Below are 27826 nucleotides of genomic sequence, written 5' to 3'. Positions count from 1 at the left end.
CCCGGACACTTGCATCCGGGAATTTTCTATGGCCGATCCATATCTTCCCTTACAAGTTGTCCCTTGTGTTGCCTCAGATGTTGTGCTCCACTACGTGCCAATGTAGTTGTCTAGACTGGAGTGCATGTGCCTGGGTCGACTGATAATGGGCTATCTCGTGCGGCCGTACGTTACATCGGAGTCAAGGCTCATCCCCCGGTGAACACATAAATAGAGACATGTCAGGTGGCAGACTGGAGACATCTTTCAGCTCATACCTGCATCTGCTAGTGATCTGGTTGAGCCTATTTCAGCCTTGTGTCCTGTCTTTTTGCAATATCGATAACTGAAGTTAATTCAATTCAGACGCAACTGACTGGCCACCAATGACGGACCAGGACCAGAAGACCGTACAACTGAACGAGAAGACCTTGGATGGTTCTTCTCCTCCTCAGTCTGATGTTGAGGTCGGCGAAATTCTCGAAGATCATGGAGCCGACTACGGACTGCAGCGCCGCCTTGGCTCTCGCCACCTGACCATGGTTGGAATTGGGTCTTCCATCGGAATGGGTCTATGGCTAGGCTCTGGTACTTCCTTGACTCGAGGCGGCCCAGCAAGTATCTTCCTTGGATATGTCTTGTCCGGTACAGTTGTGTGGGCCGTCAATCAGTCAATTGGAGAATTGGCTGTCATGTATCCTCTTCCGTCTGCATTTGTGCGATGGTCGTCCAAATTCATCGATCCGTCCATGGGTTTTGCACTCGGTTGGGCCACTTTCTTCAGCTCGCCCATCACAATGGCAAATGAAATCCAGGTAAATACATTTTGGAAGGATATACTTGATTCGGATCTGGAGCATCGCTAATACACCACGTGCAGGGCTTGTGTACAGTACTAGGCTTTTGGACAGACAAGGTCCCAATACCTGCTTGGGTCACTATATGGGCTATTGTCATCATCGTCATCAATATTGGCGCTGTCAATATCTGGGGAGAATTCGAGGTCACTGCGTCTTCGATCAAACTCTTCTGGATCGTCGTTGTGATCATCTCCTGTATCGGTATGGATTACTTTGAATACATCATTTTACCACGGCCAGTTAACTAATGCTTATTTTTTTCCGACTACAGTCATCTCCGCTGGAGGAGGACCCAAGGGAGACGCAATTGGTTTCCGTTACTGGAACGAGATGCCCTTCATAAATGGCTTCAAAGGATTCCTGCGTGTAATGCCGACCTGTATTTTCGCCATGAGCGGCGCTGAGAGCAGTGGAATTGTTGCGGCCGAGGCCGGAAACCCTCTCAAGGCTGTGCCTGCTGCTGTTCGTAGCATTTGGGTTCGCCTTTCACTATTCTACGTTATCGGTGCACTCATGGTTACCATTACCGTCTCTCCCAAAGATCCCAACCTCTTTGGTGGTTCCGGTGTCAACGCTTCTCCATATGTCATTGCGTTCCGCAATGCTGGCGTGGAGCCCCTGGCACATATCATGAATGCTGTGATTTTTGTCTCCGTTCTGTCGACCGGATCCATCTCTCCTTTGCTGGGATCTCGCACCATTCTGGGTCTCGGAAATCTCAAGATGGCTCCCAAGGTATGGAACATTTCCTCCACTCTGTTGACCCCCGTACACGAGTCTGACAATGTACTTTTGATGTTTAGATCTTCGCAAAGTGCGACAAATCAGGGCGTCCCTGGGGCGGTTTGTTGCTTGTTTTCATTATTGGCTGGCCTCTTGCCTACCTAAACGTCAACCATACCGCATCTGAGGTTTTCACCTGGCTTTCTAACTTGACTTCGCTCTTCACCCTTTTCACATGGGGCCTCATTTGTCTGTCGCACATTCGTTTCCGAGCTGCGTGGAAAGCACAGGGCCACAGTGTCTCTGAGCTGCCTTGGAAGACCAAGACCTTCCCCTTTGCTGCGTGGTGGGGTTTGGTCTGGTGCATGATTCTCATTGTTGTCGAGTTCTACCTCGCCGTCTGGCCGCTCCACGCAAAGTCGTCGGCGCAGACTTTCTTCGCCAACTATGTCTCTGTCATTCTTATCATTCTACTCTATTTTGGTGCTCGCTTCCACTACAAGGGTGCTTGGTTCATTGCCGCCAAGGACATTGACCTCCGGGAAGGTCGCCGATACTATGCTGCACGCAAGGAGAAGAAGGGTAACTTTATCAAGCGCGCCATTGACGGTATGATGGGTGGCGGTAGTTTTTGAATTAACGACGTTGCTCTGTTTTATACTCATGGAGTTTTGTGTTGGAGGGAGAGTGGGATGAGCATTGCACCTTGAGCATCACTTTGCGATCGTTTCAGATTTTTTATTTTTCGGCGTGTTTGATATAATTGTTTCGAGACATCAGGTCCTCTTTGGCCGGCCCTGGTAGCGATTTTCATTTTTTGTTTATAACTTTTTCGATACCTTGCCCCTGCTTGGGAGGCGCCGTACAATTTTACATTCCTTCAATCGTTGCGTAGTGGGTTCAGAGTCGAGGATCGAGATATCAGGAGCTTTCTCCTTGCAAAGCGAGTCATAAAAAGACATTGCCATACCTGTTCCACGTGCATCTCATCAAGGCACACATTACGTAAATAGTAAAATGTCAACAATTCAGAGGTGCACAACACATATCAATACATGGGAAAGATTGAAGCGCTGCAACCGCGAACAGAATTGGATCGGTCGATTGCGCGCATAATCTTTAGTCTGGCTAAATATGCCAAATGGGACTGTTGCTTACTGAGTATATACTATTGCCTGAGCCAAGCCACGCCAACCAACTACATATACTTCGACACGGGATAACTCAGACATAGCTACGCCGCTCTTTTTTTGGGAAACAACTCCACTCCAAGGCAAGAAGAAATGTCTTCTTCCACTTTTCTTGTGCACTGGTAGCAGCACATGAATTATTTTGGAAACACATTGCAGATTGCGCAGCAGAATGGAGGCTACATAACTGGCTGTACGTAAATTATCGGATAATGGAAAGCCCCCGAAGATGGCCCGAGGCCCAGCCAGCGAGCGAACGAGAATGGTAAGAGGGAAACATGCTGAAACCGATGCTGCAACACAACAGTCGCAACCCGCAATTAACATGGTACCTATTATATCCTGAGTATGTTTCAAATACCTTACAGAGGGAGCAGAGGTTGCGAGCTAGGATGATCAATCTTGAAAGGTAAGGTCGGAGAACCCAGTAAATGTAGCACCACAAAGCTGAAATGTACCCAGTAATGTAGCAACTATAAAACTGAAATATACCCAGTAAAGGAGCAACAATAAAGCTGAAATATAATATATTCATGTCATATTTTTCAGGCGGGCAAGCCAAGGTGGAATTCTCGGAGCTGATCTTCTAGCGTGCAAGTCAAAAACAAGACTATATCAGCCATGCAGCTGTGCATGCCTCCCTCTGTACATGGCTATGCATGTAGCGTGCATGTGCGGGAGCATGATTGATCTTGAAACTGATGGGTCTTTTTAGGTAATTGCCTTTATGGATGAAACCGTCAATTGAGGGTTCATATTAGAGTCGGGCACTCCGTAATAGTCGAGATGAGGGTATTGCGTGGTACTTGTATTGTGAACAATCTTCAGGGGACTGTGCTGAAGTGGTTTTTTAAGAAGATAGAGACTGTTCGTTGGGCTAGCTAGATGTCTATCACAGTACCTCAATACGCCCAGCTACTTCTATAGATCTCACACATACCCGCAAATCCACTGTCACATTACCCTTTAGATAATGCCGGGAGACAAAGCCGCGAATTCGCTACGGTGTACAGCTCTGTCTGAGCGCCATGTCTGGATTTGCCTCGTTCTTGGCTGGGTGGTTTTGCCGCGTGTCCTTGTGTACCGTGAGGCAGGCTGGGCAGGAAGTCACCCCCTAACTCAACTCAGCTCAACTTGACTCTTCTGCGTGCGTCGCATCGCCATGGCTGGGCTGGGTTGACTTGCTGCTACAGACAAGAAATGAATCTTACAGAAACCAAAAGCGAAGACATGCAACAGTGACCACGACTGTCCTCGGCATCCAGACACCATTTTCGATTATCATCAATTGGCCCGGGATGCTTTTGATGAAAATGCTACTTTACTGTTTTTATTTTTATTTTTTTCTCTCTAATTCTACAGGACAGCTCTGCGAAAATCGTCTTTTGAACATTACCTGGCTGCACCATGTTGGCTTGTCCCCAACCCGATGACCATAGTCTCACATTGATTCGTGGTGGCTTGATTTTGACTCATGGCTCTGCTTTGGGCAGCGTGCGTGTGTTTTTGGCCTGACTCGAGTACGCCTACGTGTACAGTCATTTTGGTGAGAAGACGAAACGGAGAAGTAAGATGCCGGATTCGGCGTTACACAAGGTAGAATTCTACAACTATCGGGCGAATAGTAGACGAACGACGAACACTCAGAGAGAAAGAAGGGAGGGGGGGCGGGAAGGGACAGAGAGCGAGGGGAACGAGGGAACTGACTCCGGTCGTGGCTTCGGATATAGCGCACCAGGGCACGCTCGCTTGGCTTCACGCGCGACACGCCGTCGCTTGCTTCGGTTGTCCCCACCAAGAACTCGCTACATAGTGCATTATGCACCCATCGCCTGGCAGAATACGACGATGATCGTCGCCCACACAAATACTGGAGATTCGATACTAACGCTGTAAATAGCTCCATAAAGTAGTTATCGATTTGTGTTTATAGTGGTCAGACTGGGGCAGAGAAGAGTAATGGAGAAATGAGCTAATTGACGAACTACGGTAAGAAAAAAAGCACTTTGGCCGCTTGCGATGATTGCGTGCTAGTGCGATTGTGGACTGTCAATGATAGAGCAGTTATCTCGGGAAATATTTATCGCAGCAGATCATGATGGGGAAAATATGGGCCACCTCGTTCATGGGCAGGAAGGAACGGGTTCAGACACGGGCTGTGTTTAGGTTTGTTATTTTGCTCAGTCCGTCAAGGAAGCAATGCAGAGCGACAATAACATGATGATGGCGAAAGAGTGCAAATCTGAGCCTTTTCCAGGCCGAGTTTGTTGTCCTTTGGGTTTCTTCCCGTCCACTAATTATTGTCAATTTTTATTTTCAATTTTTTATTTCTTTTCGCTTCCTTTCTATTTTGTTCCGTCCTGACTCTTAATTCCGCTCAACAGGATGCCCCTCTCGGCTGACCGGGCCTTTCACATTCACAAAGGCCAGAATCGATCATGGATGATCCTCGTCGGTTGATTTCTTTCAACAATTGGTGTCTGGGGACCTAAGGTAGTTTGTCCGGGTCCAGGAGGAACCACCTAAGGTCGCAGACACTTGATCGGATGTGGAGGTCTAGCCTAAGCGGCGAGTAGAAGTTACTTTTGTCCATTTGTTCGCTTTCTCTCTATTTCGTTTAACGTGGGTCGGTCGGCTGAATTTACCCTGACGACTCGAGTTATAGGACGAGATGACTTAGCTGGTTCTCTTGGACTCGTCAGTGGTCGTGGCGCACTATGTTGGTTAGTGAGTGAATCCTCCACACGTCTAGACCGAGTTCTACTCGCTCGGACCAGTGAGTCCATGGCCTTACCCTGGCCTTTCCTTCTAAATCCCTTACCCACCTAGAGGAACTAAAAGGCAAAAAGGGAGCGGCTTACCCGTCGTCCTGCTCTTTTTATCCACTTAATACTACTGTACATACGACCTGCTAAACTTAACCCAACCTCAGGGCCTGTGTGCGTGCGTGCGTGCGTGTTGTACGTACCTCCGCTGTTGCGTACCTTTCTTGCTTTTGATTTTCACCACCTTCTCCCGTCTTCCGTGCGGCCTGCCGTTCTTCCCCACAACTATACCTGTAACTGACTTTTGACCAGTCTACCTTTCCAAGGTATCGATTGAATGCAGCACTTCCTTTCAACGGCTCGTTGCCTCATCTCCACGCCTCGTCCGCTCGTCGCATAGATATACGGGCCTGCCCTTTCCTGCCTTTGCAGTAACGCAGCGCTCTTACGGACAAACTCCATACGTCCCCCAAAGTCGCCAGTATCGACCCAGAAACTGCTTTCCGCTCGCCTTTCGGCCGTTTGGGCTCCACACCTTCAGCTGTTTCTGCGACGGGCCAGTAGTCTGCTTACCTATTCGTTCCTCATCCTTGCTCGTTCCGCCATCCCACGCTCTTTCGCTCGTCTCAAAGTCGGTTCCGCCCTTGCCTGGGTCGCCGTCGCCATACTTTTGGCTGACTGTCCTGCACCACCGTTCTCGTCCCTCGCCGCGCTTTGGGGATCTTGTGTTTGATCCTGACTAGACTGACTTGTCCCACACACGTACACCCACACCCTCCATCTCTCCGATCTTCGGTCCACACTATCCCCGGAAGCTGCCTGGGTAACTTCGAATCTTCAATCACTTCTCTCCTTCAGCTCTTAGACATACATACTCGCACGCAACATAATCCTTTCATCCAACTCTCGGAACTGAGATTTGATCGCCTTGCCAACCCCTCGGTTCAACCCTCCGTGCGTTCCTGCTTCATTGCCCGGCAAGCTTACCCTCGTTTTCTCCTCTGCCATTCTCTACTTTTCCCTCTCACCTGCCCCACTAAAGAGAAAGTGGGAGGGAGAAGACGAGTCCTTGGTGGTGGCCGCCCACACAGTCCACCGCGCGCACACGCCTTACAATTTAACAACCTGGATCCAGCGTTGGCTGGCTCATGGGTCCTCCTGGACATGCAGTCGCAGGGATTGATTCCTCCGATTTGCCTGTAGAGATTGCTTTGCCTGCATCTCCGCCGCAGTTGTCTCCTTTCATTTCTCGCCAAATCCCTGACACGAATGACGAGATTTGTTCCAGTACGGATGCCCTGGAAAGTAACGCCAGCACAGAGAATAAGGTGGCAGTAAATCTGGAAAACGAGAGCCCCTTGAAGAGACGAGGGACCCGCCATCCCAATAGTTACCTACACCATACCTTTCCTCGAGACCGGCCGCATCGTTTAGTCCGTTCCAATACCGTGGGGCCTGAATTTTCAGCCTCCAAATCCGTTGCTCCTCGACCATTACAACATACCCCGCGGAGGCCTCGCGAATCCGTTGCCGTAAAATCGACGCTTTGGCAACCTGGGAGGCAGCAACGTCTCCCGTTTGACCTTCACAGTATTACGTCCTCTCATGCCGACTTGATTCGGTCACGATCTCGACAACTCCTGAGCGAATTGCATGAACGCCGCCTCGTAGCTACGGATCAAGTCTTCCTTAGCCCATTGCGGCTTGCTGAAATGGGACCCCTGGACCTGAACACCGGTGACCCACGAGGACTAGGCCTTCATGGAATGGGGAATATTGATGACAGTCATCAACCAATGCACTCGCGCCCTCAGTATTCCTTCATGCTCACTCCGCCCGATGACAATGGTGCAATGGACTGGACTCCGTCCCCTGCACCAAAGGACCCTCCAGAGAACTCGGAAACCCCAGAAACGCCATCTGATATATTAACCCAGCCCCAGCCTCCAAGAAACAGAACCTCAAATTTTGACGCTGAAGAGACCGGAGACAGCGGGGATGGCCACCGAATACAATCCGATGCCAATGACAGCAGTGGGCGTCCGGATTCTCAAGGCCCCATGGCACCCCGGCTACCGACGCCGCAGAGCCAGGAAGGAGCAGCTGATGGAGGCCTGTGGTACGAAGCCGGTATCAAGGCGCTCGGTGCGTTCACACTCCATTGTTTTCCTCTGATGAGAACCACGTTAAATTTCACGATACTGACTCATGTCATGCAGTCTCCAGCGTCAATACTTCATCGAGCACGGGGCCCTCCGTTCGTGTGCTGTCGCAGGCTTTGCCTTTTCCTTGCTCTAGTCCAACTATTTTTCCTTCGCTCATTAACGCTATCAATGAAGTCTTACCGCCAGGCCAGACTACCTGGATCAATGCCGTCCATGCTGTACCACCGCGCTTCAGCCTCGAAGATTTGCCATCGTCACCTCCAGGGACCCCGAGCACCGTGCAAGGTGGAGAAGATTATTTCAGCAGCGTAGTGTTCAATAGTGCTGTGCCGGTGCCGGATCCTCAAGAAAGAGGTACCAGCACACCACTCCCTGCCTCGCCTTATACTGTCGTTCCCCCTTCGAGCATGCATCTCTCCTTGGTGGAGCGTTACATTCCACCGAGTAGCTCATCTGAGATTCGCGATTTATTTTCCGCTGCTGGCCCCTCCATCCTCGTCGATCGTCTGGCCGAGCTCGCTTCGGACGGCGGATCTTTGCTCTTTGTGTATCCTACGCGGCAAGGCGCCCGAACCTTCTCTGAGCTCTACCTCGGTCCCATCTTGGATCCGGCGCTTCGTTCGCTGGTTGTGGTGAATGAGCTGACTGCCGACCTGGGGATTGCACTCAGTGGCACGGGACTTGGCGATGATTTACTCTCATATGAAGTCATGACACGAAAGATTCGTGGTTTATGTCAGCAGCTTAACCGGGAAGGTACCCTCAGCCGGCCTGAGATACGTCCCGCAACGGCAACGACAGCGACGGGTTCGACCTTTTCCCTAGTTCATTCATCAAAACAAGACGTTCTACTTGACCGCAAAGCATGGGCAAATTGGTGGATTCGGCAAGAGAAGCCCCGGCTGCGGGAAGGTCTTGGTCGATACTTTCGGAAAGCACGAAAGTTTTCTGCGGACTCGGACGTCATTCCTACCCATTTGCTGCAGGAAATCCTCGATGCTGTTCTCTCTCGGCCGTACGAAGATCCCCCTTGTCCGACAACTGGCGTTGAAGTCGGCGTCTTCGTCATTCGAAGATCTCTGTAAATTCTGAAAATGAACTGCATAGTTTCCCTCTTGATGGGAAACTGGTGTTGTCATCTCAACGAATCTATGACATATGGGTTGGCTTTTTATGTTTGAATTTATGCGTCTATGAGATTCAGGGCTTCGCTTTAGCACATACGCTGACGTCTGGGATGAACTTTTACAATTGTTTCAATTTTGCTGGAAAAAATCCTACATTTTCTTGTCTTTGTCTAAGTCCCTCAAGAATGGTTAATCTGCCATCTTTTGTTTGTCCTCCAAGCAGTTCGGATTCTGAACAGCTCCACTAGAAATTTGACTGCGAACTCCTACGCTGGAGTTCTATCCGACTTTGGGATTGGGGAGGAGATGAGAATGTGGTTGGGTTGGATCGGGGACTCCACCCTGGCAGGCTTTTTTTTATTATTTCTTTCCGTACACATACCCTTCTCGTTTTTCTGCCTATTGGATTTTAATCCCAGCGTGTGCGTCCCGGTTTCACTTGTTTTTTATTTTTTTTATTTTTGTTTTTTTGCTATAGACGGATGGGCGTAATGGGCACGGATATTTCCTATGTAAATACATCATATATGCGCACATACTTCCACGAACCCGTCCAAACCCTTTGTACCCACCTCTTTTCATGGATCATTAGGGGAATGAGTTACTGGTGAAAAAACGCAATGAGCGATGAAAAATAAAGGAAACACTACGATCATACACATAATGGCGAAATGATTTGCTAGCAATGAAGACATTGGTAATTCATGCAGTTTAGTGGTCACTTTATCAATATTTGTGTCTATATTTACTTGAATCGATATCTACTACACTGCTTTCTTGCTTGCTGTCATACTCGATGAGAATCCAATGAGGCAATTCGAAGCCCAAGAAATTGCTGAGACTTTTCAAACTCGTAGGAAGGAGCATACTTTGGTCCTTTGGTCTCGCTTTCTGAGATCGGCTAAACCAAATCGGTGCTATCTCCTTTGCCGTCCAAATCGGGCTTAGACTTGACCTGAAGAGATGGAGAAGAATCAAGGCTGCCATATGGCGCGCTTCGCTCGCCGTAGCGTATTGTAATGCGCATCGATTGTGGTTTGGTATTGATACTGGATCATCGGCTTTGCTGGAGAGCTTCATCCACAACTCTTGCACATGGAAGCCGCACTGTTTTGCTCCAGTTTTTGTTGATTTTTTTCCTCTCCTTTAAATCAAACCATATTTGGTCAAATTTGATCACTATCACCGCTCCGGGCTTCGAAACACTGAAGATAGCAAATATTGCTGTCAACGGTGCGCATCCGGCTTGCATTCCTAGCGACTGTGTGATTCGTGCGCTTTGGAACCAAGAGAGATCAGATAGACAAGTTCTCAGGAGATTCAAGAAATCAGATTTTCTTCATTAGGGCCTCGAAAGCTTGCGCCCTTGGAAAATTCAAGGTCTGATCAAGTGGTGCTACGAGCCTGGCGATTGCGGCTATTGAAGAACACTAGGGTTTGGTTTCGTCTGACAGCCCAAACCTGGCACGAACAATCTTCGAGCTTTCCGTATCTTCAAATCAATTTTCAAAACCATGGCACACTCACCCTCACCAAGCATATCTGCGGTGGGATCCCACAAAATGGACAGAATGCGATCGCCAACCCCCCCGCCGCAGCCACTGTCGAAGCGCGACAAACGGCGGAGTCTCCTTTCAGAACGACTCAATGAATTGACTGCGGCGTTTGCTCAAAATCGAGATACGCATTATCGCCAGCAGCTCCAAGCGTTGCAGGTTGACATGAACCTGATTATGCGCGCAAATCCTTACTCAGAGGCACCACTGGATGATATGGGGGATGACATTGCTGAAGTAGTAAGCGCTGCGCTGGGAGGCGGTTCAAACGGCCAATGGCGTCTGGATGGGGACGCTGCAGCCCTCTCTGGCAGATGGTATTCAAAATTTACCGATGAAGTAAACGACGCAATGGAGGACCGGGACGCAAATCTAACAATGCTTGAGGTAAGTATTCCGTTTCTCCGGAGTATATTCCTTCAGTAGAAGAGTGTCGAATGAGTTTTGATTGCTAAGTCTGCATTCAGCATCGCTATGAACGGACCATTGCCGACCTCAATCAAGTCACACAATATAAAGTCAGGCTCGCGCAGGAGGAGCACCGTCAGCTCTCTCATACCGTTCGAGAACGACTGACCCAGACCGTGGGACAGAAGAAGAACCGCCTTGTGCGAGAGAAAGAACACCTTGATATTGCCGATAGCAATGCGCTTCTCCTCCATCCAAACCAATTCAGCATCACCAACCCCGCCAGTCCTGGCGGTGCGCATAGCAACCGCAAGACAAGACACACGCGGAATCGCCAGGGCGAGGGCGATGATCTTGGCAATATAATCGGCGAGGCAGGAAACAAGCGGAAGCGTAAAGTCTTTGAGGAGTTTGATGTTGGCTCGCCTGTTCCCGGAAAGACTTTTGAGACGGGCATTGCATCCCCATACCGAGATGCGAAAACAAAACTCACTGCAACGCAGATGGAGGCGCCTCTCTATTCTATCGAGAGATTGTTTACGGAGAAAGAGCTCTCCATGCACCTCAACACCGCAGCGATTGCTGCCGCGCAGTACTTTGCTTCTCTCAAGGCGCAGGGAGAGAACAACGGTGACAAGGCCAACGGCGAGGCCGAACCCAGCGAGGGCGAAGAAGGCGGTGCAGGCGAAGGAGGAATCGCAAACAAGGAGGGCGATTTCAGTGAGCGTGCTTCGCCCTTTGTTGCACCAGCCATGGATCGTGCCGCCAACCAGTCTTTCCATGCAACTCGATCGACACGCAACACTGCTGGCCCTGCCGGCTTGAACATTCTCGGCGACCTCGCGTCATCTGAACGCAACGGAAACAATGCTTCTTTCCCATCGTCCTTTCCAGTTTTTCTTCCGTCCTCAGTCATCACCAAAACTGGCGTCGCTCCACCGCCTCCCCCGCTTCGCCCGGAAGACGCCGAGGACGACCTTGTCAGGATCCAGCGCCTTGTGAGCACAGCTCCTCCCGAGCATGTCGACAAGCGACTTCTTGATAGTCTATGCGCCCCGCTGGGTACGGCGCAACATCGCACCGAACTCTTCCCGGCTCTCGCACAGGCAGCTGTCAACGGCACTGCAACCGCCGCAGTGGCCGCAACCCACGCCGCCGTGCCGCAGCACGTCCTGGCCGGCGCCGAGCCGATGAGTAGACAGTCCAGCGGCGCGGGCTTTAGCGATGTGGGCGGCGTCCCTATGAGTCGGCACGGCGAGGGAAGCAGCATGGGCATGGGCATTAGTCTCGGCCTTGGCCCGTCCATGATGAAGAGAAGCGCAAGTGGGGCTGGCTTCACGTCTGGAGGGGAAGGAGGCAAGAGAAGTCGCAATAGGTAGTAGAGTAGCTTTGCCCTTTTGTCCTATATCCCTTTCGCCCTACTTCTTAGAAGAACGTCCCTGAGCCTGTCTTCTTCACTTATCACGAGTTTGCTTGTTTGCTTGTTTCTTTTTTTCTTTTCTTTTTCTTTTCTTTTTTTTTTTTTTTCCAAGTTTGATCCTTTCGTTTCAATTTCAGTCAATGATCACTATTGTTGGTTGCGGGTTGGGTATCCTACTCTGGATGGTATGGCGTCTGGTTTTGTTCCCAGGACTTATGATATTTTTTTCCTATTTGTTGCTGGCTGCATCTAGGCACTTTTCTGTGCCACTGTCATGCAGCTCGTTTCATCACTTTTTTTTATCCCCCTTTGTTCTTCTTTCTTCATTTGTTCTTCCTAGTCTTTTTCGTTCTTCATTCTTCATTTTCCTTCTTTTTCCTGGCCACGGTGTTTATCGTTCTTCGTTATCATTCTTCTTTCTTCACTTTTTTCTTGGCCACGGGTTCATTGTACCTTTGAATGCCCGTTTCTTCGTTTGCATACCTTGTGCATTTCTCATTCATGATACTACTGGGGTGTATCCTGTATTTTGCATCAATGCAAACAATGAAGATCATATGTTTATGCCAACGTAGTACAGTGTACTTTTCAAATGACTCGTTGTTTGATGTGATTTATTTTCATATGTTTAGCTTTTGTTTGTATATGTTTATTGATTACGACTTGTTGTTTGATTGTGTTTGTTTTCATTATGACCTGTTGTTCTATTGTGTTATTCTCTTATATTTATTTTCATTATGACTTGTTCTATCGTGTTTATTCTCTTATGTTTAATTATCACGACTCGTTCTATCAGACTATTGTGCTTTGTTCATACGTTATGACTCGTTCTATACATTGTCTACATTGTCTACATGATTTACATTATTTACATTGTTTACACTAGAACATGTGGGATGTGGGATGTAGCACCTGTGGAACATGGTTACATGGTAATCACTGCTGTGAACGTTTTGGTCCATCTTGATGGTACTTTCTTTCTTTCTTTCTTTCTTTTTTAGTTTTATTTTAATTTATTTATGCTATTCCATTTATTCATTCATTTTGTTTCATTTTTCATTTCATTTTCATTTTCATTTTTTTTTACTTCTTTACTTTTTCATGAATCGCAAGTCCTTGTCCATGCGTGCCTTCCTAGTTCGTTTCTAAGAAGAGCTGGTGTTTACTTTCCTTCCTTCTCATTCTGTATAGAGGACGGTGGACCATTGGTTTTTGCTTCCCGTCTCGCGAGTAGACCATCAGTTGTTTTTCATCAAACAGTTTCTCGTTTTTCAGTTCCAGTTCCAGTTCCAGCTCAAGTGGTTGTTGCTCCTGTTGTTGGTTTCATCGAGCTGTGTTTTGGGCTCGGGTCTATTTGGTCCAGTGGGCCCAGGGCTATTTGGATCATCGAGCAGGTCCATCTCATTGAGCGCGGCCCGCGAATCTACGTTGATAACATCACGTCTGCACTCTGCATTAAGTTATGCGACAGGCGTTGTCGACTGCAGATATAGATACAGATACAGATAGTGACGGAGACAGAGACGTGGACGGAGGTTGCTGAAGTTGGTATTTCTTATGACAGGATACTCTGTCCAGTAGGATATAACGGGGTACGATACGGCACGATACAGCATAACAGGATACGCCCTACAAAGGATACGACAGGATACAACAAGATACGATAAAATACAATACGATAAAACACAGCACGATACAGTACAACACGATACAACACAGTACAATACAACAAGATACGATAAAATACAACCCAAAACAAGACAATACAGCTAAAGCCTGCAACCTAGACGGAAGCCATCAAAGCAGAAGAATCCCTCGCCGGTAGGGTAGAGAGTTACCGACAATGACAATCTCGAAACGGTACCCAAAAAATGTCGGCGCAGAGAGGGGCGGCGGGGGCGACTGCTTTACTGCTCCTGACTGGCGAAAGAGTAGGAATATCGACATCGACAACGATAATGACAATGACAATGAGTATGTCGAATTGTCCAATGCTGCTCCTGCTGGTGCTCCTGCTGGGGCTTCTACGGCTATGAATGCTGCTACTACGAATATGAATACAGCTCGAATGGACGATATGTACCGACGCGTTACGATTCCGCGCGTGGGACACTGGATTTCCGGCCTGCCGGGCGTGGACCCGGAAAAGTTTACGGATCAGCGTAATCCCTTTTTCCTCAGCGCTGCGCGGATGAAGATTATTGGGCTTTCCCAGTCCTCGTCGGGGTCAGCCTCAGCCTCGTCATCCGCATCTGCATCCGCATCTGTTGCCCAAGGGCAGCAACAGCAATATTATTGGCGTCATGGTCATGATTATCATGGTCATTATCCTCCAGAAAGAGGCGCAGGTACCGGCACAGGTACCAGCACAAGCACAGAAACAGGCGCCAGCACAAGTACCAGCACAGGCACAAGACTCATTGAATTAACACCGAGCCTGGTCCTCAAGTTCGGCCCCAACGTCGTCCTCTCCGAAGCGGCAAACATGCAATACGTGCGGTCCAAGACCCGCAGCGTGCCCGTGCCGCGGGTCTACGACGCCTTTGCCGACCCCTCGACGGGCATCAACTACATTCTCATGGAGCGCATCGTTCCCCGGGCGCGCAATCTCGGCGACATGTGGCCTGAGCTCTCGACGCACGATAAGGTGTGCATTGCAGACCAGCTGCGCGGCATGTTTGACGAGTTGCGCAGTCTTGTGCCTCCCTCGAGGGGATACATGGGTGGTATTGGCCTCGTTGGCAGCAGCGTTGGCGGCAGCGGGAGCGGCGGGAGCGGGATAGACGGTGGCCTACAAGATCTCCTATTCCAGCCCATGCGCAACCGCCAGATTCGTCACCAAGACACAGACGCCTGGATAGCGAATTTCCAAGTCTCGTGTATAGACCCCGCGATATCAGGACCCTTTGAGTCGGAAAGCGCCCTGAATAGCGCGATCCTGCATTTGCTCGGCCAGCTCCTCTCTGAGCCGTTCATGGAGCTGATTAGAGACATGGTTGGAAAAACGCTCGTCGATCATGTCTCGGTCTTTACGCATGGCGATTTGACCGTCGGGAATATCCTCGTCGATTCAATTCCAGTCGCTGTGGGATCTACAGGAACTGGACCTGGGACAGCGGGAAGTGGGCTTGGGATAGCAGGAGCAGGAACAGATATAGGGAGTCCGGTGAATAGGACGCAGAAGCAGCCTCGCATTGTAGGGGTCCTGGGATGGAAAGCAGCAGGATGGTATCCCGAGTACTGGGAGTACAGTAATGCTGCGATCAGAAGCTGTTGGTTCCCCGAGTGGTTTGAGCTGGTGCAGCATGTCCTGCAGAGGTATCCGACGGAGTATGTCGTCATGGATAAACTGAGGGGATTGCTTCGCTGTTAGTGCCCTGACTCTTGTACATTCTCTCTTTTTCTTTTCGTCTTGTTTTTGTACTGGTTTTTCTTTCTTTCTGGCCTGTTTTGTTTTTTTAAATGTGTTTTGTTTCTTGAGGTTGATGCTTGCGGAATCTTTTTTGGTTCTTCATTCTGCTTATGCCTGATATACAGTAGGGTAACACGGTGATATCCGGAGTAGGGTGAGCACGGCATTACTGATCGTTCCACACGGATAAATTGATATTGATTTCTCCGACTGGCCCGTGTTGATAACGCGTACCCGTGCTCTGTAATTTAGAGATACTCTTTAAAAGCTCCACGCACTCGCGCACCTTTGTTGTCCATAAGCACGGAATCAACCATAGCACAAAGTACAGGACGGCGTCGACGGCGACTCGGCGGCCGCGTGGAATAGTTTACTAATCACGTTGAACCAAACAGAGTGCACAGAGATGATTCGTGGTCTGATCCGAGGACCGACGACCGAGACGAATGGCAATGAGTGCGATGGCGGGAAAATAATCCGATCGAAAAGCGGCCGACCGAGGGGACGTGGTGCGGTTGATACGGCGGATGCGGCCGCTAGATTGTGTGCGAAGGTACTATTTCGGTGATGTGCTGATAACAATAGATGATCCTTTGACGACAACAGCCCACTATTTCCTCAGGGATAGAGAGGTAGTTAGTTGATCAACACACAAGACGCCCCAAAGGCTGACTGGGTTGCTGGGGTCAAAGGACTATTCCCAAAAAAGCAACTTTGCCAAGAGAGCTTATTTTCCGCTTTGGGTCCAAGGTCCCCTTGGTGCAGCGTAAGTTATCCGTAATCCACTCAGAGACGAAGAAACCACTTGCTCGCTCCCTGAGTCAATCGTGCAGTGGACCCCGGCACGCTTGAATAATTACCCTGTACAGAGGTGATGCACATTGTATACGAGTAGTGCCGGGACAAGGCCGCGGTATTAGTAAGATCTAAATTATAAGGGAAGTGATATATCCCTGACCACAAGGATGACCATTGTAAATGTTGAGTCATGGTAATCTATTGTCGCAGAAGATCAGAGAGAAAAGAGTCATTGCAATTTATTGTCGTAAAATGAGAGAAAATACAGAGTAAATTTAAACCTGTAGGAATCAAAAAAGATATGACGAAGAAAACACAGGTAAAGTGAGTGACGGGAGGGAAAAAGGGGGCAGTTGACACTTGCAAGGGTAAACGTCGGAATAAATGAAAAAAGTCTCCGCCAAACAAATATAATTCGCCTCATTGGTTTGTGTCGTGCAGATAAGGTTTCCTCTACACCTCCCCACGGGTCAATCGATGACCCAAACCCAGATCTGATTGTTACGCACACACCTGGATTCATAAGCAGCCCAACCAGAATGAGATCTTCCTATTGGTTCACCGGCATCATTTATGCGGGACTGCTAATCGTTTTTCCCCCTGGCAGGTTTGCCGTCTCGCAAAGCCGTGTGTGAAAGGAAAAAAAAAAAGGGACCCAATCTGTTTCTGGCATCTGGTCCCCTTGGCGGGTTGATGATAACCCGACATGCCATGTGCCTTAGTGAGCCACTACTACGTATCTATCTGGTAACTCTGCCACCAGTCAAAAAAATGGGGGGATATTTTCGACGCATTTCTTCTGCTGACGGGTTGACCGGGCCCTTTCACGGGCCATGACGCATCCCTTACCATGTACGGTAATTGGTGCCTCGTACGTAGAAAGACTCTGAATCATGGAGACTTGAAACGTTTGGCCCTTTTTTTCTCCACCATTTGGTTCGGGACACGAACTACAGCCTTAACTCCGAAATGTTGCTTTGAAATACGCTTCAACCTTTCTTTCTCTCTCTTTCGCTCCTGTACTTTGCATTTATTTACGAATTCTGTCCCCTCCCTTGCTTTTCTTCTGGACTTTTAGCACTTGACAGTCTTTTGTTCGGTGTTTTTTGAACTGCTTGACCTCTTTGCAGGTCAAGTTTTTTGTTCTTCAGAATCAACCTTGCTTGCCAGACTTGTAAACTTACTACGAGTTGTCAAGTCTGCCGTTCTTTTTATAGACTTTGGCATCGTCGATTTATTCTACCGCTTTTTAATATTTCATTTCTCTGTCCGAATTGTCTTCGAACTTTCTTCTTGTCATTTCGTCTCCGTTTTTCTCGATTTCGCGTGTAATCTGGAATACATATACCTAATTGATTACTTGATACACTATCGCTTCCCCTTGGCTTGTTCGGACATCTAAATTGCACCATGTGGAGTGCCAATTCGAATTCCGTCTTTTCGCGAGGCACGGAAAGCGAAGGCCAAGCACCCACGATCCCTCTTCACAATGTCGGCCAAACCGACGAAAATGCCCGTGAGCCCGTCGAGGGCTCGCACGTGGCAGAGGACTCTCCACATGCTCTCGAAAATGTAAACGAAGAGCACGAACCAGGCGCCGAGGGAACCTGGGGCGAGCGAGACGTTGGCGGTCCTGTGAACCATGCCGCTGCCATGGAAGACTACGAGCATCTTCGAAGAGAGTTGAGCCGGATTTCGACCACCAGATCGCGCTCATCCGTCCCGGAACGCAAGTCCATGCTGAGAACCCTCACCGAACGGGGTGTCCATAAGACTACCAGTCGTGCAAGCCACCCTACTATCTCGTCGGCCGACGACGAAGATGCGCAATCCATTGCCAAGGACTTGGAAGCTGGTGACACCGCCAAAGCCGTCGAAGAGGAGTTTGAACTGGGCCAATTCATGCGCGAGGGTCACTTCGAAAAGCGAACCGAGTCGGGAGAGTCGGCGAAGAAAGTCGGTGTGATCTTCAAGAACTTGAACGTCAAGGGCGTGGGCTCTTCTACGATGTTTGTCAAAACCCTTCCAGAGGCCGTCATTGGCACCTTTGGCCCCGATCTCTATCGCCTTCTCTGCAATTTCTTCCCCTTTCTACGATTCGGCAATAAACCCCCGACACGAGATCTCATTCATGATTTCTCGGGTGTCGTGCGAGATGGCGAGATGATGCTCGTCCTGGGCAAGCCCGGTGCGGGATGCTCAACCTTTCTCAAGGCCATTGCCAATCATCGAGAGGGCTTCGCCGACGTGAGCGGCGATGTTTCGTATGGCGGCATCTCCGCTGCCGAGCAAAGCAAGCACTTCGTAAGTGCCCTTACAGAACAGGTTAACTATGAATTTATGCTGATAGCGACTGCAGCGTGGTGAAGTGAGCTACAATCCCGAAGATGACCAACACTTTCCGAATCTGAGTGTATATCAAACTCTCAAATTCGCACTTTTGAACAAGACGAAGAAGAACGACAAAGATGGAATGCCGGTGATTATTGATGCCTTGCTGAAAATGTTCGGCATCAGTCACACCAAGCAGACTTTTGTCGGAAACGAATACGTCCGTGGTGTTTCCGGTGGTGAGCGGAAACGTGTCTCCATTGCTGAAACCCTCGCAACCAAATCGTCTGTTGTCTGCTGGGACAATTCGACCAGAGGATTGGATGCGAGCACTGCGCTCGACTATGCCAACTCCCTTCGGATCATGACAGACATTAGCAATAGAACCACTCTCGTGACCCTGTACCAGGCGGGAGAGGGCATCTATGAGCTTATGGACAAGGTCTTGGTTATCGATAGCGGCAAGATGATCTTCCAGGGTCCAGCCGGTGAAGCCAAGGCATACTTTGAGGGCCTTGGCTTCTTATGCCCAGATCGACAGTACGTGGATAAAATTTCCTAAGCTTCCTTAACTGCGAGTGCTGACATTTCTGTGTGTAGAACCACGGCCGACTTTTTGACATCCATTTCGGACGCAAACGAGCGACGTTTCCGGGAAGGCTACGAAGCCCGAGCTCCCAAGACTCCAGAGGAATTGGAAAAGGCTTTCCTTGACAGTCCTCATTACCAGCGCGTTCTCCGAGACGTCGAGGAGTACGAGAATGAACTCCACCAATCTGATCACGCCAACGCTCGGCAGTTCAAGCAGTCTGTCCACGAAAGCAAGAGTCGTACCGTTCGCAACAGCTCGAATTACACTGTCAGCTTTCCTCGACAGATTCTTGCGTGTACCAAGCGAGAGTTTTGGCTTATTCTCGGCGACAAGACGACTCTCTACACCAAGGCTTTCATCATCATCAGCAATGCTCTCATCGTCGGCTCCTTGTTCCACGGACAACCAGAAACCACTGCTGGTGCCTTTTCGCGAGGCGGCACGCTTTTCTTCTCGATCCTCTTCCTCGGTTGGCTGCAGTTGACCGAGCTCATGAGAGCCGTGTCCGGCAGAACGATTATTCAGCGACACAAGGAATATGCATTCTATCGGCCGTCTGCTGTCACAATGGGACGAGTGCTTGCCGATTTCCCTATTTTGCTTCCACAGGTCATCGTCTTCACAATCGTTGTCTATTTCATTACCAATCTTGACGTGGACGCGTCAAAGTTCTTCATTTACTTTCTGTTCGTCTATACGCAGACCATCTGCATCACCAGTCTTTATCGAATGTTTGCATGTGAGTTGAAATCCAGTAAGAAGTCACGTTCGTGTCGATAATTTGCTAACTTTACTAGCGCTATCTCCGACGATTGACGATGCCGTTCGGTTCGCCGGTATTGCATTGAACCTGCTCATCATCTATACTGGTTACGCCATCCCCAAGCCGCAACTGGTCCACAAGTACATTTGGTTTGGCTGGCTGAACTATCTCAATCCTATTTCATACGCATTCGAGTCAGTCCTGACGAACGAGTTTCATCACCGTTACATGGACTGCGACCCGAACAATCTTGTCCCGCAAGGCCCGAATGTCAAGCCAGAGTACCAGGGTTGTTCCTTGGGCACCGTCGGTTCGCCTCTTGGCTCAACTGGAATGACTGGTGAATACTATTTGGCCACTGAATTCTCATACACCAGACATCATCTCTGGAGGAATTTTGGTGTTCTCATTGCATGGACCGTTCTGTACATTCTCATCACAGGCCTCGCATCAGAAGTCTTCTCTTTTGTTGGCGGTGGCGGTGGTGCCCTTGTGTTCAAGCGCTCCAAGAAAGCCAAGCAGGCTGTCAAGAGCAGTGGCGTTGATGAAGAAAAGGCTGGCACCATCGGCGATTCAAGCCCCAGCACCATGACCGAGACGGATGAGACGACGAAGAATCTCAAGGGAATTTCCCAGAGCGAGAGCATCTTCACCTGGCGCAATGTCGAATACACCGTGCCGTATCCGGGCGGTGAGCGGAAACTTCTCAATAACATTGAGGGCTTCGCCAAACCTGGAGTCATGGTTGCTCTGATGGGCGCGTCCGGTATGTAAACTCCGTTATCATCCAACGAAAACATGATTTATTAATACTTTTTAGGTGCTGGCAAAACAACACTGCTGAATACCCTTGCTCAGAGGCAAAAGATGGGAGTCGTTGGCGGCGAAATGTTGGTAGACGGCACTGCGCTCGGGACCGAGTTCCAGCGTGGCACCGGCTTTTGCGAACAGATGGACCTTCACGACGGATCCGCAACTATCCGAGAGGCTCTCGAGTTCTCCGCAATCTTGCGACAGGAACGAACCGTGCCCACCGAAGAGAAACTTGCTTACGTGAACCAAATCATTGATCTGTTGGAACTGAACGATATCCAACACGCCATTGTCGGCAGCCTGGGTGTTGAGCAGCGCAAGCGGTTGACGATCGGCGTTGAGCTGGCGGCCAAGCCATCTCTTCTTCTCTTCTTGGACGAGCCCACCTCTGGTCTGGACTCACAGTCGGCCTACTCGATTGTGCGGTTCTTGCGTAAATTGGCAGACGCCGGCCAAGCTATTCTCTGCACCATTCACCAGCCCAGCTCTGTTCTCATTCAGCAGGTATGCTAATGACTTTTCTTTTCCTTCCCCTCTTATCATCACCATGTCGCGATACTAACGGAAACGCGTTATAGTTTGATATGATTCTGGCATTGAATCCCGGCGGAAACACATTCTACTTTGGCCCCGTCGGCGAAAACGGTTCCGCTGTCATTGACTACTTTGGCAAACGCGGCGTGCACTGCCCGCCCGCCAAGAACGTGGCAGAATTCATCCTCGAGACCGCCATCAAGGGCGGCAAGCGCGCAGACGGCAAGAAACTCAACTGGAACAAGGAATGGAAGGAGTCTGCCGAGCGCCGGGCCATCTTGCAGGAGATTGACCGCATCATCGACACACGCAGCAAGGTTCCCCGGCCCCCAGCTGGCGAGCAGCACGAGTTTGCCTCGCCCGTCTGGCTGCAGACGAAGATGTTGACGCAGCGCCTCTTCCGACAGTACTGGCGGGATCCGTCCTACCTGTACGCCAAGCTGTTCATCTCCGTCATCCTGGGCATCTTCAACGGCTTCACTTTCTACAAGCTCGGCAATTCCATCCAGGACATGCAGAACCGAATGTTCACCTGCTTCTTGATCATCCTGGTACGTCCCCTTCCTGTCTTCACTTCGGTCATCCAGACACCCCATCTAATCGTACATCCAGTTCCCCCCCGTCATCGTCAACGGCATCGTGCCCAAATTCTACATCAACCGCGCCCTCTGGGAAGCCCGCGAACTGCCGTCGCGCATCTACGGCTGGTTCGCCTTCTGCACCGCGCAGATCGTCGGCGAGATCCCCATGGCCATCATCGGCTCCGTCATCTACTGGCTGCTGTGGTACTTTCCGACCGGTTTGCCCCGGGACTCGTCTACCTCGGGCTACGTCTTCCTCATGACCCTGCTATTCTTCCTCTTCCAAGCCAGCTGGGGCCAGTGGATCACTGCCTTTGCCCCGTCGTTTACCGTCATCGCAAACGTGCTGCCCTTCTTCTTCGTCGTCTTCTCCCTCTTCAACGGCGTCGTGCAAAGCTACGCCCACATGTCCGTCTTCTGGCGCTACTGGCTGTACTACCTCAACCCGTCCACCTACTGGATCGGCGGCGTGCTTGCGGCCACCCTGAACGGGGCTCCAGTGCGCTGCACCGATGCCGAGGCTGTCCACTTCAACCCTCCCCCCGGCCAAACCTGTCTCGAGTACGCAGGCGCCTTTATCAACTCTCTTCATTCGTCTTCGTCAGCGGGCTCGTCAGGATACCTGTTGCCGAATACCCTCAACGCGACAAGCAACTGTGGGTTCTGCCCTATGAGCGTCGGCAACGATTACCTCGGCACTATCAACATCAGCCACAAGGACAAGTGGGGCTATTTCGGCATCTTCCTGGGCTTCTGTGTGAGTAATTGGTTCCTGGTGTATTTTATGATCTACACTGTCCGGATCCGCGGCTGGTCGTTTGGATTGGGCACTGTGTTTGGGGTGCTGGGGAAGATTGGCGGTGCCGTGGTTGGTGCGGTTAAGAAGGTCGTTGCGCCGAAGTCGAAGGCTACGGTGCAGGAGTAGATTTTCCTTTTCTTTTTATTTTCTCTTTTTTTTTTTTTTTTTTTTTCTTTATTGCTTATTTTTTATTGCTTATTTTTGTTTTATTTATTTTTTTTTTTGTGTGTGAGTGTGTGAGGAGGCAGATGCGGTATCACTTGAGTTGGTTGTCCGGTGTTTTGTATGTGTTTTATATATGGGCCGATTGTTTCTACAGGGTTGGAGAGAAGTGTGTTATAGGTGTCTGCATTTCTGGGGTTCGGATGCGAGTAGATTTGAGATATCAGGATAGAGTGTGCGTGTTTCTAGAGGGCAGACTTTTGTCCTAAAGCATTTAGAGTTGTCAGGACTTGCGGTTGCGGTTGCGGTTGCGGTTGCGGTTGCGGTCATTATATACGTCGACGCATTGTCATTATGATCAGAGCATATACATGGACCAAATACACCATAAAGCATCAGTTCAGAATAGACAATAAATATAAAACTAAGCATATTGGTAATTCTCGTTTAATTTCTCAAGATCGCCTGCCGCTATCATGACAGGCATAACTTTGCTTTGTAAACGCTCACTAATGCGGTGCAGATGCCACGCTGACGCCGAACAAGAAGACGTCAATCGCTTCCTTGATAACAAATTTTCAAGGGAAATGGTACCAGAAGAAAGACAGTACATGATACCGGTGAAGAAAGAGACAAGAAAGATGATACCGGGAAAAAGACAATTAAAATGGTGCCAGGGAAAAGAGAGGAGATAGATGATACCGGCAAGAAAGAGACAGTCAAAATGGCACCAATATGAAAACAAGAATGTAATCAAATTCCGCTAACCAACTGATTGAATTCCTTGGGCACCTCCCATCCATGCGTCTGACAGGCGCGAATATACGCCGAGGCGGCCTCATTAATGTTATAGTCTTTGACGGGACCGGCCTCGAGTCTGGCGGGACGGGGCTCGAGGCTGGAAATCGCCACGCGGACTTGGACAATGACCGACTCGATCGAGGAGACGGCGCTCCAGCCGGTATTGGTGAGGAGCTAGATCTGAGATTAGCAAACGTTACCAAGAGGGACAGAATCTTCAATAAATGTGCACAGTCGTTACCTCCATGCATAATGCTCCGCCGGCAGTGACATGTCCTCCACCTCCGGACATAAAGGGCAAAAAGCGAGGGCGAATGACCCGGACAAACGGCGGGCTCATCGGATAGCCTGGACCGAAGCGCATTTCAAGAACGATGCTCGAGACACCCCTTTGTTTCATGTCCTTGGCCAAAGGAAGGCTCAGGTCAAACGAATGAAGCTCAATGATCCATTGATAGACATTCTGCACGAGCTGGGGATCAAGAGACCAGCCGCGCCGATGCTGCGGCTCATTGTTCTGGATTTTCAATATGGCTTGAAGCTCGCGCTGGAGAGCCTTTGTGGCAATTGGCGTGGCGTATCGTGGAGGTCCGAGCAAGGGCAGTGTTGTGGCATCGAGTTGCCCGGGCGTAAACTCTGTCAGATCAGAAATATCTTCCTTGTCCGGAGACTGGTCGGTACTAAAGTCATCGAGTTGGAGAATATTTAGATCTTCTGGATCGGACGCGACGCTTGACGAGTCGTCGAATCCTCTGTCGTTGATGTTCTCCTTGTTTTGTTCTTCGGTATGGGCCTGGTTGGCATTGGCTTTGGCGGGCCGATGAGAAAGTTTTACTTTTTTATTCCCCTTTTTAACAGAGTTTGGCAGAAACCTACGCGTTTTTTTGACCGCTGCAAACGGAATCAGGATGAGACCTGTCTCGCCGAATGCATGCTTGCTTGGATCCTGCTCCAATATATGCTTGAGATGTGGGGGTAGAAGCGGCGGCGTGGGAGGGGTCTGAGCATCATCGCATTTGACAAAGAGAAATCTGGTCTGAATCCAGTCCAATTGAGAGACTACCAAGTGAGGTTTAGAACTGACAAACTCTTTGGGAGCATTGACAATCTCATTTAGACAGATTGCAGTCTTGACCTTTAGGAAGCTTTGTGGCCAAGTTATATTCGACTATTCCAATGTTAGTGTTTTATGCAATTTCTCAACTCGAATCTAAAAAAGATTGTTCCGGGGCTCAATGCCTAGAAATATGAAAAGTGTACATACTGATTGTACGGTCGAGTAGCTGATGCTTATGTTATAGAAGAGCGAATGGTAGACGCCATGACCAAACGCTCTCCCGTTTACAGTCTCGTTAAAATTGAGACCCTTCCGGACGATGCTATGCCAATTCGCCAACCTGCTTCCATGCCAAGCAAAGATTGTCGGGTATGTGAGACCAAGCCGTTTCGTTGCGTTCTGCACAGAATCCTGGAATCGCGCTTCTTTATCAGGCGCACCTTGTGCGAATCGAAACTGCATCCAGCTTTCCATCCCTCTCACTTGCTGCTCAGGATGAGAGCCAGGTGTGATTTGACCGTTGCTATCCAGCTTAGTCACTTCCACTATACATGAACGATTGGAAGCTATTATCCATCGTAAAACGCCCATCGCTGCAGGAGATATGCGTTCATGCCATTGACGCAGAGAACGACCTGGGTTCTGTGAGAGATACTTGCTCATCTCCTTTATGCTCGGAAGAGTATCCAGGAGATACGGGATCATCTCTTTTTTCGATTGTGGCTTGAGTTTATCGAAGCTGTAATCGTAGGGTAGTACCAAACAATCAAAATCTTCCTCGACGACAGTGCTTCCCTTCTTTTTCCCCGTTTGACTGGTTTTTGATGCCCGGGAGAAAAGGCCGGATATCTTTTCGTTTGAAGTGCTCTCGTACATGTCCCCGGATAGATGAATCAAAGGAAATGACGAAATCTCAGAGACCCGGCAGTGATACATTGGCCCGACCCAGCTTGAATCCGTTACGACAACAAGTATCCAATCTCCAGGCTTTAGTGGAAAAGGATGTGCCGTTGCTGCAGTGAAGGTTATTCGAGCCAACTTTCGATCAAATCGAGCCTTGTGACTATTATACCTGGTCAAATTTATCGAATTTGAGCTGAATGCCTCCAGATTTGGGACCATCAAGTTCATGCCGTTTGGAAAATCATCAAGTCGATTGAGACTGGCACTGACGTAGCAGAAGCTTATCAACAGATCGGCCACGTTTGGCGAGGAAGCAATTTCAAACTCGATGCTGGGTCCGAACCCCAGTGTCATGTATTGATATAGGCACAGACCTTTAGAGCAGACGTAGGGTTTCAACGCTTCCAATTGAGACTCCATTCTGCAGTGACATACTAGACAGAATTCGGGACATCGGAGCAAGTGACGCAGTAAGAATTGCATGGCGATCAGAGGAAATGAATATCCCGAACTTGCTTCCCGTAAATGATCCGCAGCCGCAATTTTAGGGAAACGATTTTGATCGTCTTCGTACTTGAAGTAATCGCTGGGGTTGCTGGAGTCAACATTCGAGCTGACCCCACGCTGTTGGCAGTCGTAGAAATAAGCTTCAGCGGCTCTCCAGCTCATCGAATGACGCATCCTCACGGTGATGAGTGATAGGAGCCAAGTGTTCAAAAGTTCATTTAATGGACCTTCAATAAAGATCCTTTCCAAACAATTTGCCGATTCATTTGACTCAAGTGTCCCTTTGCCAGAACCCTCTATGATTGACCTGCCTTGGACATCAGCCAGTAACCTTGTAGTGGGTGAGAGATTCCGGACGTGCTGAGTGAACACCTTTTTCATCTCGGTGAAAGTCGGCTTATAATTCCTACAAATCCCAACACGCATATCCAAGTTGTCTGATCTCTTATTACCAAGGTCTTTCAGCAGACTATCCAGGGTTTGGTACTTTGAAGAATAATTCATCATCAATACCAGGTATTTGTTGTCCTCAAGGCCCCACGCTCGTAAAACTTCGTCTGAAATCTCGAGTTTCTTGATACGGAGTGATACCGTCAAATATAGATTGGAATCATTTGCATTTTCCAGATCGCCAAAAAATCCTATCCTAAACCCTGCCTCTTTGGTCAACCGCAGATCACTAATTGCGCGTAGACCAGCTCCGGGTAGACGATGATTCTTTTGACTGAGAATCGAAAGAGAATTTCCCCCCGCATCTTCTGCATTTACTGGGAAGAGACGTGGGGAGATTGGTGACCAAGGCTCCGCGGAAAGGTCATCAGACCACTCGTTCTCTTCCATTTCTTCGTGGGGACTAGAAAATGAATCATCTCTTGCGGTTGTTGCAGGCTCGTTGTTACCAGTCGTAAATGATGTTTCGAGAGCATGAAGCTCGGCTTTCAGGTCCAAGATCTTCACAACTCTATGCAAGAGTTCAGAAATTCGGGGGCTGTTGACGAAACGCAGCGCTTCAATGGCTTGCGCAATATTCTTTGGCACATAGTCAGAGGTCGTATAGAGGAGGCATTGATGCCCGTAGGGATATTCGGAAACATCTTCACGCACAAAAGTTAGAGGTCATTGACACGAAAAGAATGATATAGTCACTCACCTGGTATTAAGACATGGATAGATAGGTCTATGCTATGATGATTGCAGGCCATATGATAAACAAAATTGAACGATCCATCTTCGTCCCCAAGTTGGACATGGGATATTTGCGGGACCTTGGCTTCTGCAATGACCGCTTGAAGGTCATTGATAAAAATCTTACGAGGCATGTTGGTCCATATGGGTAACAATAAGAGAAATAGAGCTGTGGGGACTCAGACGATTGGAGAAGACCGAAATATATTCGTAGGAGAAGAGGATAAGCTTCACTCTAGCCCTCCAAGAAATCGACTCAAGGAGATGCTGCCACAAGCAGAGCGTAGTTGAAAGTAACAAATCGGCTGCGAATCAAGGGAGAAGTCATGGAGGGGAACGCGGAGGGGGAACCAGCAAGATGGAGTAGAAAAGTTCAGAGAAGAGTTTGGATTGAT

At 49.2% G+C, this 27826-nt stretch overlaps 6 protein-coding genes across 6 annotated transcripts; 5 read left to right on the top strand and 1 right to left on the bottom strand.

The window, feature by feature from the left end:
* Positions 1-365: 365 nt before the first annotated feature.
* L228DRAFT_208253 (putative amino acid permease) lies at positions 366-2197 on the top strand (the record flags this gene model as incomplete). Its single annotated transcript, XM_018329753.1, has 4 exons — positions 366-794; positions 860-1040; positions 1111-1574; positions 1643-2197. 4 exons carry the CDS (start codon positions 366-368, stop codon positions 2195-2197), a joined length of 1629 nt encoding a protein of 542 aa, XP_018190847.1.
* Positions 2198-6665: 4468 nt separating this feature from the next.
* Positions 6666-8767, top strand: L228DRAFT_265767 (hypothetical protein; the record flags this gene model as incomplete). The annotated part of the gene is made up of 2 exons (XM_018334762.1): positions 6666-7662; positions 7737-8767. The coding sequence occupies 2 exons, from the start codon at positions 6666-6668 to the stop codon at positions 8765-8767; spliced, it is 2028 nt and encodes a 675-aa protein (XP_018190846.1).
* Positions 8768-10179: 1412 nt separating this feature from the next.
* L228DRAFT_280542 (hypothetical protein) lies at positions 10180-12273 on the top strand. The gene is made up of 2 exons (XM_018335793.1): positions 10180-10752; positions 10833-12273. The coding sequence occupies exons 1-2, from the start codon at positions 10324-10326 to the stop codon at positions 12150-12152; spliced, it is 1749 nt and encodes a 582-aa protein (XP_018190845.1). The 5' UTR covers positions 10180-10323; the 3' UTR covers positions 12153-12273.
* Positions 12274-14036: 1763 nt separating this feature from the next.
* Positions 14037-15566, top strand: L228DRAFT_236404 (hypothetical protein; the record flags this gene model as incomplete). The annotated part of the gene is made up of 1 exon (XM_018330825.1): positions 14037-15566. One exon carries the CDS (start codon positions 14037-14039, stop codon positions 15564-15566), a length of 1530 nt encoding a protein of 509 aa, XP_018190844.1.
* A 2119-nt stretch (positions 15567-17685) lies between these two features.
* Positions 17686-22988, top strand: L228DRAFT_217667 (ABC multidrug transporter). The gene is made up of 7 exons (XM_018330161.1): positions 17686-18707; positions 18763-19274; positions 19335-20065; positions 20124-20855; positions 20910-21406; positions 21481-21987; positions 22049-22988. The coding sequence occupies exons 1-7, from the start codon at positions 17814-17816 to the stop codon at positions 22940-22942; spliced, it is 4767 nt and encodes a 1588-aa protein (XP_018190843.1). The 5' UTR covers positions 17686-17813; the 3' UTR covers positions 22943-22988.
* Positions 22989-23491: 503 nt separating this feature from the next.
* L228DRAFT_280539 (hypothetical protein) lies at positions 23492-27565 on the bottom strand (the record flags this gene model as incomplete). Its single annotated transcript, XM_018335792.1, has 4 exons — positions 23492-23953; positions 24021-24947; positions 25044-27340; positions 27397-27565. 4 exons carry the CDS (start codon positions 27563-27565, stop codon positions 23732-23734), a joined length of 3615 nt encoding a protein of 1204 aa, XP_018190842.1. The 3' UTR covers positions 23492-23731.
* Between the last annotated feature and the right edge of the window lie 261 nt (positions 27566-27826).

Source organism: Xylona heveae (genome assembly GCF_001619985.1).
Source record: "Xylona heveae TC161 unplaced genomic scaffold L228scaffold_2, whole genome shotgun sequence".
NCBI lineage: Eukaryota > Fungi > Ascomycota > Xylonomycetes > Xylonales > Xylonaceae > Xylona > Xylona heveae.
This window is presented reverse-complemented; position numbering and strand designations above follow the sequence as displayed.